The sequence below is a fragment of the Microcaecilia unicolor genome, chromosome 8 (assembly GCF_901765095.1).
Source record: "Microcaecilia unicolor chromosome 8, aMicUni1.1, whole genome shotgun sequence".
Lineage (NCBI taxonomy): Eukaryota > Metazoa > Chordata > Amphibia > Gymnophiona > Siphonopidae > Microcaecilia > Microcaecilia unicolor.
Window position 1 is genome coordinate 33,010,896 of NC_044038.1, and position 9,417 is coordinate 33,020,312.

At 41.2% G+C, this 9,417-nt stretch overlaps 1 protein-coding gene across 2 annotated transcripts in view; it reads left to right on the forward strand.

The window, feature by feature from the left end:
- The window catches only part of MYH11 (myosin heavy chain 11), a 215,621-nt gene extending 210,468 nt beyond the window's left edge, over positions 1-5,153 (forward strand). For both annotated transcript variants that reach the window (XM_030212270.1, XM_030212271.1), the window contains one exon: positions 4,251-5,153. In XM_030212270.1, the coding sequence (XP_030068130.1) occupies positions 4,251-4,377 (127 nt within the window). In that variant the 3' untranslated portion in view covers positions 4,378-5,153. The remainder of the gene's footprint in view (positions 1-4,250) is intronic.
- The last annotated feature ends 4,264 nt before the right edge of the window (positions 5,154-9,417 follow it).

The window sequence follows — 9,417 nt, forward strand, 5'->3', positions numbered from 1 at the left end:
CTTGCTCTATGGCAGGTGTAAATGGGTGCGCACTTAAATATAGTGATACCTCGGTTTCTGTCGATAATCTGTCCGAAAACAATCGGTGAAAACCGAGGCAATTATTTCACAACGAGAAACAACGCCACACTGAGCAGGACAACGCGTGGGTCACCCTTTGTTTTCGCAAAATTAGCAGCAAGTTCACGTGGGCAAACAGACAAAATCCGAGACAAAATTTTCATGGAAAAAAAAATCGACGAAAACCGAAACCAACGATAACCGAAGTCAATGAAAACCGAGGTATTACTATAGTTGGAATACCTATGTCACACCCATGTGATTGCTCCCTTGGCAGGGACACACTAAAACACTTAGGGCCCCTTTTACTAAGGCACCTATGCGCATCCAACACACGTCAAATTGGTGCTACCGCATGCGCCGGGCGGTAATTCCATTCTTGGCACATGTCCAAAACACATGGTAGAAAATATTTTTTATTTTCTACCGCGTGGTACTTACCTGGCGGTAATTACCTGGCTAGCGTGACAGCTTACCACTAAGTCGATGGGTGGCGGTAAGGTCTCAGGCCAAAACTGGACACGCGCTGGTTTTAATTTTGTCGCTCATCCATTTTCCAGCACATTTTTACAAAATGCCTTTTTTTCCAGGTTGTACTGAGGAAATGGACCAGCGCACATCCAAAACACGCACCTAAACCAGCGCCGGCCACTTTTAGGCGAGCCTTAGTAAGAGGGCCCCTTAGGCACCATTCTTTAACTTGTCACTTAAGCATAAAAATGGAGGTGAAACAGCAGTTAACTGCCATTTGAGCACCAAACGTTTGGTGTCTAATTGGCACACTCTATAGAATTAGGGACCGTATGCTTAGGCTTAGCACTTTCAGAATCTGCAAGAAAAGGACTGGCATACAGGAACTCCCAGGGGAACAGTACATATATTTATTCTGAAACATATTTCTTTACCAAAATTCATGGAGACAGCCTAAAAAGCTACTTCCTTTTTAATGAGAGATTCACACTTCCTAGTAAAGGGCTGTGGCCAGTCTGACTCAGTCTCCACCCATTCTGCCACCAGAGCACTTTTGTCCACAGGGGGCTGGTAGAAGAAAACAAAACACAAATTCCGGCAGTGGTCATTTTAAGAAAAAAACAAAAAAACACACATACACACAGCTGATGTCAGGGCCAACAGTAGCTTCCAGCCTGGTGGGGAAAAGGAAACATGGTGCCATAGTTCAGACAGAGTGCAGGGCAGTGATCCAGCCAAACAACAGCAGCACTAGGTCCAGGACAGTAGGTGAAGGGAAAGCACGGACAGGCTGCACTGGTGCACTATGGCAGGCAGGAATTTTGAAGCCTAGGCCCATGCTTCTCAGAGCTGCGCATAACTCAAGGCATAGGACAGGCTGTACAAGTTCAGTTTCTCCACCTGCAATGTATCTATATCACTTCTATCCTCCCTCCTGCAAACCAGTTTTTTTTTTTCTTTTGCATTGCTTCTTTTGAGGATGTGTGCATTTTAAAACTCATCACAGCTAAAAAAGCTCCCACTATCATATACACCTACTATTTCCGCATGGAGATTGCTGCTGAAAAAGCATAGCTGAAGATTTGAAAATGTTGCATAGGTGTACTCTTCTGCCCCTGACACGAACAGAGCCTCTGGGACACTTCCTTTTGATGCAGCTAAAACGTAGCAAAGGCAACACCCATATTTTTAGATTAATTGACAGGGCCGTGCCTAGGGTCTCTGGTGCCCCCCTTCAGTCAACAAACACAGGAAGTCACAGCTGGATGTCTCTCTTGGCAAAGGACAGCTCTCACTCTGTTCACTTCCCGGGCAGATTTCTTAACAGAAGCTGATCATCCAATCAGAGAGCTCTATTTGAATGCAGATTAACATACAGACACTCATGGGAATGTTTAGTGAAAAACACCGGACTAATTTGCATATGATTTAAACAAATCTGAGCATATGACAACCAAGTACAGACTCCCAGCACCTGAATTCTGCAATTAGATTTAAGGCAAATACTTTTAAACTTATTTTTAGCACTTTTAAAATTTCAGGTTCTCTTTAATTTGAATGCTGTTTCACGCTCTGAAACTCACCCTGACTGAGGAGCTAGCCCCAAACTGAAGCATAAATAGCAATCTGGTTGTATTCTCATGTAATTTGAAGAGCGTGCCTGCCTCAATTAATACTGCTCCTTTGCATGAAAAGGGGAGGGCAGCGGAAATAGGAGAATCACAAGTTCAGGTGAAAGATTTTGCAAGTGAGCAGACGCGCTTACCTCGCTTACTGCATCAGCACGGCCCTGTGAATTGATGTAGGGCAACTTTCACAGTTGCTTAAACACTTTTTGCCTGTGTAAATCACTTTGAAAACTCACCTTGCCCTAAATAGAATGTGTGTCTCACCAGTGTCATACCTAACCATGGTGCAATGAACATGGAAGCAACAGGTGATACTTGCTACATTCAGTCTGCACTTCTATTTTATTTTAGCATAGCATATCAGGTTTTGCTCATCAAGGTACTGTCCCAAACACACTGAAGCAAAAGGGTTTTAAGAACAAAGTCTATACTATTTGATCATATTTACTCTATAACCCTCAATATTTGAGATCCTCAAACAGAGTTGGCTTAGCCAGAGGGCTTTCTTACTAAAACTGTGGTAAATTTTGCACTTACTGCGTGTTTAACACAAATTAATGTACATTAAGTGCAAAGCCTTTGTGGTAAATGCAAGGGTATGACCTGTCCTTCATTTAACACAGGACAGTCAGGTAACATAGCACATGCATCAAATTACATGCAATGCCAGAGAGTGTACACCATGAACTAGGGGGTGCCCCCCCCCCCCAATAGCTCAGATCCCAACCTTTGCATATCCAGTCCCCATCCCCAGGAACCTGATCCCTCCCCACACTGCTCCCCCAAGATTGTAAATAGTAGTAATAATAATAATAGGGTTGTTTGGATCTCAGTCAGAACCAGACCCCAGAACCAGAACTTGGCTCCCCTCAAACAAATGACCCCAACTGTATTTCCTTGGAACATAAGCCTGGCAAACCACAAAAAAAAAAAAAAAAAAAAAGAAAACTACAAAGGAATCTTATCACATTAGCAAATCATGATTAGCAACAAAACAAAAACTGTATGTAGCAAAACCAGTAGAGGGAAAGTTGGATACATAAGCAATAGAAAAAAAGCCAGCTGAGGAGGCACCTATCCCACAATTAGTGGAGACTGCGAGAGGCTTTCAGTGACCTCCTCGCCCTTCTCTCTCTCAGACCTTATATACCCCCTTTTTCTTAGCTCAGGGCACAAAGAAACTGTTTCTGGAATACATTCTTTTTTTTTATTACATGATTGAGAAGGCACATAAAAGATATATTTCCGAGGTCCTAATTAGGCACACTCTTACTAAGACTTCTTATCTCACTTATACAAAGCCAAGGGTCTTGGCCCTGAGGAAACGGGCACATTTTCAGGAACAAATTTGTTTTTCTGTCTCATCTTTTTTCCCTTGCCTTAAGGCACCAAGGTCTCCTCGCCTGCCCTACATTCCCTCCGTAACCCTCCAGTCATACTATAGGCCTACCATACTGGCTAAGACTGCACAAGCTGCACGTCCACCTCTGCTGGAAGACTGAGAAATACTGGCTGGATGAGGTCTGCACTGGAAGGTTATAAAGTACTCAAAGTCAGGTGTTCTGTCTCCCTCTGCTGGTAGGAGTGCATAACCCAAGCATCTTGACCTGTCTGGAGAGTTGCTAAGGAATACATGAATAGAGCAAAGCTATTGAAAATAGATTTTGCTGTATAGATCCAAAAGGCATGCTGATCTGGTCTTCATCATTCCAAGCCAGCCTCTCCAGCAATCTCATCTTGAGTACAAGTTGCATATTTAAAGCTAATCTACAGAATCTGTGTACCCAGCTAATGTTTAAATACATCTGTCTATATGCAGCTATCTTGAGCAAGTCACGTAACCTTCCTCGCTAAGAATGTAGGCCCGCTGTCTGCAAATTATAATAGCACAGATATGGTCAAAATGAAAAACAGATTAAAAAAAAAAATTTTTCAACCCAGGTCTCTTGAAATATCACTTTAAGGCTACCTTCTTTCATAAGTTGGCAAAAGAAGGAAAGCCATCAACTCTCTAGCATTCAAGCTTTGTTCCTGTTCCACTGTTTAATTAGTCCCGCAAGTTAAAATCTTTTTTCTTTTTCTTACTTGCAGGCGGGGAAATGAACCATCTTTTGCCCCTGCAAGGAGATCTGGCGGTAGAAGAATGGAGAACGCAGAAGGTTCAGAAGAAGACGGTGATGCACGAGAAACAGATTTCAATGGCAAAGTCAATGAGTAAAAATTGTACACATTACCACAGCAAACAATTAAAAAAAAAAAAAAGGACAGTATTTAGCACTGTATAAATTGACTATTTTTAAGCCCACACTACTGAACAAGGCTCTCTCACCTTCTTAAAACCATGCATGGAGTTTTTTTTAATATATGTATAAAAATTTATATTTTTAGCTCTTCAGAAGTTGTTGTCTTGCCAGAAAAGAATACTGAGAGATTTCTTGCTTTTTGTCCCAAGTAACTAATTTGAAACTCCCACCGAAAAGAAATGTTTCCATTTTTTTTTTTGTTAAGGAGGGGAGGGGTGCGACACCTATCCTCCCTACACTCCCACAAAAAACCCTCACCCAGTCCTCTGGTCAATGAAAGTGAGATTTTACTACAGATATTTAAGCCAAGATCGTCCTCTCCTTTTACACTCTTAACATATTTTACTTTTCTGGATACTGTAACTGACACACTGCTCACAGTACCATCAAAGTGCCTTCTTTTAGTCACTATTGTTTTAAATGAACAAAAAAAAAGTCAGAATTATTACACTGTTTTCTATGCACTTTGGTCAGAAGACACTTTTCACCAATAAGAAGTTAATAAAGCACTAGAAATGAAGTAGTTTTCTCCTCCTGTATTAGCTACACTGTGGTACAGCTAAACAGTTACTGATCTAGGTGACTATATTTAAATGTCTTCATTGTGGTGGCTGGTAAGGTACCAACTCATGCTATCTTACGGCTTCAGGTGGTATTCGGTGACTCAATAAAAATGAAATGTTGCAAGATGGCCTGTGTGTTTTCTGTTCCTTACTCATGTGTCACTGTATCTACTGTAGTATATGAGTCAGAAATTATTTAGGTACTCAAAAAAAATCTATTACTTCAAGCAAGTACTCTTTATCTTAAAGAGGAAAAGGCCTCGAGAAACCCCTTGACAGCTGAAAAAGTCAAACTGGGGTTGGACTTCCTCTATGTACAGACTTTAAATTGGCTAAAGAGTATTTATTATTTATTGTATTTGTACCCCACATTTTCCCACCTCTTTGCAGGCTCAATGTGGCTTACAGAGTGTGGAAATGAAAACGTCGTTACATGATTTAAAAAAAAAAAACAGTCAATCATAAGCTGAGGTGAAAGAGGAATGCAGATGGAAAGGTGTTAGGTAAGGTCGTGTGAGAGGTGTTTTAGACGTACTTGGGTAGTTTAAGGAATGATTTGTTTCATTGAGGGTGACTGTTGTAGGCTCTGTTGAAGAGATGTGTTTTCAAAGCTTTGCGAAAGCTTGTTAGATTGGTTATGGTTTTCAGGGCCATGGGTATTGCGTTCAAGCAAGTACTTTAAACAAAACTTAGCTCAAGGGCGAGTCAGTCTCTGTGCTCCCTTGTTGATAAAGACCGTGATCAACCACGGCCAGCGTTTCAAATTCACGGTTTCTTCTTCAGGATCACTGGACAAATTTCCGCTCAATCCTAATGGCGGATATCACAGAGACTTTTTCAGCTGTCAAGGGGGTTCTCGAGGCCTTTTCCTCTTTAAGATAAAGAGTGCTTGCTTGAAGTAATAAACTTTGAGTACCTAAATAATTTCTGACTCTCAACCGACTGATCTAGTAATTCACCCCATTCTATAGATTGAGTCTACTGTAGTATAGACATATGGGGCTGGATTCTATATATCACACCTAAAAATAAATACATCAGCACAGAAAAAAATTCTCAGCATTAGGTTAAAAACAAAACAAAAAACTCATCCTAGCTTGAGGGCAAGCTAACTGGTCTATACAATCAAGCTCTTTGTTGTTGTCAATATGTAAGAACTCAAACCATCTTAAAAAGTCAGAAGAAACCCCCCCCCCCCCCCCCCCATAACTTAGGGGCCCCTTTTGGTAAAGTTAAGCCACGGTAACTAATGCAGGATTTTAACATATGGAATTCCCTCTATTTTTATTGCAGCTCATGTGTTAATGTTCATGGTCCCACATTAAATCTGATTAGTCAGAATGCAGTAAGTATAACACTGACTAATGCTTCCATGCCCATTCTCCATCTATGCTATGCTCCCTGAAGTAAACACAAAGCTGAAAACTGCAGTAACATGCAGTTTAAACACATGAAAAGGGGCAATCTACTGCAAAACCCTTTAACATGGTCATACAACAGCCTGCTACCGCACCTTAACTGTGTGTCAAGGGCTCCTTAATCCTCTTCAAGATCTTCAGTTTGTGCTTTTTAGCTCCCCCACACAAAATTCAGTCAAAAAGATTCAAGCCACTTTTCACCTTTTTCTCCCTACAGAATTTTTCCACAGCCTATCAGGGCTGGTTCAAGAATGCTGAATACCCTTTCCATCACAAGATCCGCTATATATCTCAAAATAAAATATTAAATCCACTGTACTGCATTCATGAGACAGGAAAGCACTTTTGCTGGATCAGTACTGAACGAGTTAAGGATCAGTAGGTGCACCCAATTCGCTCTTCTACAAAAATGGCTAAACTTAGTCAAAGAGTAACTAGAACCCAAAGTGTTCTTAAATTTTTAGAAAATATTTAAAAACAAACAATTTTGTTCTGAGTTCTAGCTACATGCCATTCATTTGTGTAGCAATGACAGGTTTAAAGAAAAAAAGGGGGGGTGGTAAAATCAAAATCTTTATAAACTAAGAAAACAAAAGTGAAAATATTTACACACAATTGACCATGGATCATATTGGACAAAGCAGCTAACAAATCTTGCATACATTCTCAGAAATCCTACTTTAAGCAAGAGGAGTTTCTTTGACATCAAGAGTTGCAAAACAGAGCAATATCTGACCTTTGGACATTCTAGTACCTTCCTGTCAGAGGGAGCAGCTAATATTACCACAGCAATCAGATGGAGGGAACAGATTAGTAGGAAAATCCCCCCAAGTACAAAACCTTGCTTCAATTAGGAATACCTATATTTGGTTCTTTGCCTCCCCAGCCTCTGATCTTACAAACTGGAGGGGGGGGGGGGGTCTGGGAACAACTTCCACCTAGGCCTTAGCCACAGTCTACAGACGTTATACTTTGCTATCCCAGCAGATATAAAACAGTCAAGGAGTGATCCAGGAACATAGAGATGACAAAGTTGCTTAAGCATCTGCCCTGTTGGATGTTGGAGGACAAAATGGCACCTGTTCCCATGCTCTCCTGCAGCAAACTGTGCACTGGCCCCGCTGGAGAGCCCAAAGACCCTGGCATATTTGTTTGCTGCGCCAAATCTGAAGACATGCTGCCATCGACTGTGTCCTCCACATCCCACGGGATTCCTAGCTTGCACACACTGCAACGCCTCAACACCAGCAGCCAGGTCTCACAGCAGAACACCGCTCAACTGCCTCTGCGGGAGTCGCCAAGCGCAGCACATGTCCAAAGTGGCGAGTCAGGATCCTTCCCCTGCACCAAGTAGAACTTGCAGCCCTCCAAGTGGTTCTGAGTCGGACTTACCACTGCTGGCTGCTCCCCCCAAGCTCACAATTTCCACAAGTCTTATGACCGATGAAAAAGGCTCAGGACTGATACTCTGTCCCACCCTCTCAAGCAAACCTTTTTTTTTTTTATAAAGTTGAATAGCTGGGTTGGTTGCCAAGAGAGATGTCTTAGCTCAGTTTTCAGTTCTCTACCTGCACCTGCTGGTTGGACACAACCATCCCACAGATTTTGGAATAGTAGGAAGCTACATAACGGAATGTTTCTTTCACATCTTTGGTGGTTGTGGGGGGGTGGGGGAAGAGGTCAAACATTGATCATGCCAGTGATCATCTCATCATCATTTAGGGCATCTTTTTGTGACTTAGGTGAGATTGAAATAGGTCTAGGCCAAAACTTAACTTTTAGCACTGGACATTTTTGCTTTGTTGTATTATAGCAGAAAAAGGTCCAAGTTTTGGGAACCCCCAAACCCCACCCCAACATATGTGATCTGCATGCACTGCAGAGAAAAACGTCTCACATCCGCGTTTCAAAAATTGTGATGTGGATGTTTTTCAGAGGAAAACATCCAAATGAGGCTCATTTTCCCAAAAAACAGCATAAAGCTACTTACAGTCTCTTGCAGGATTCCAATACCCGCCCTTGTTTGGTCCCAAACCAATACTGTTTGCATACAGAGGCTGTCCATATTCCAGGTACACACTAGGAAACTGTCTAGTAGCAAACAATCTGTCCCCTCTCTGTTACATATACATTGAAAAAAAGACACTGTATTCTACTCGTAATAAAACACATTTATATATTTTTCAAAACCAAAGCAAATGTCAATGTAATATAAAAGAAGAAATTAAGTAGATAACTCCAGGAAGCTGTAAATACCAGGCTGAGGATCAAGTGACTTGGAAAGGGAGAAATCCAGATACACAAAAATGACAACCCATGACATTGCGGTTCTTGTCTTCTGAAATCCTAGATTCACTGTGCGAACCACAGTACAAGCTTTCACTTTTCTTCCTCATTTCACCATACAAATATTCACCCAAAATGCTAAGAACCTTGAAAAGGGGTTTCATTCAATAAAGCAAATGTTATTTCCTCAAACTTCTACAGAATTGAGCTGCATAAGTGCTTTTGAGCCTATTTACATGAGGCAGTGTGGTAATGGACATGTGGGCAGCTTTGAAACTCAAGTATATTGCAATTCGGTGCCTAAATGCCCATCAAACTTGGTTTCCCATTTTCACAGTTTAGTCACCAAACTTGGCAATTGGCTTTCTGATTAAATGTTCTCAAATTCCAAATGAAATATGGGCAGATACTTAACACAAACTGTGAGGAGGAAGACTGGTTCACTTTACTATTACATACACACAGTGGTGCACATTTTCAAAGCAGATGGGCATCTCAAAATTTATTTATTGGGATTTAACAACCACCTTTATGAAGAGATTCACCCAAGGCGGCGTACAGCAGGTACAGTTTAACATAAAAAAAAACTTACAATTTTGTTAACAGCATAACAAAAGTAAAATAACCAAGAATAAACAAATACAATAAATGAGGTAAACTTGAAAACAGTAAATTGAAATCTAATAAT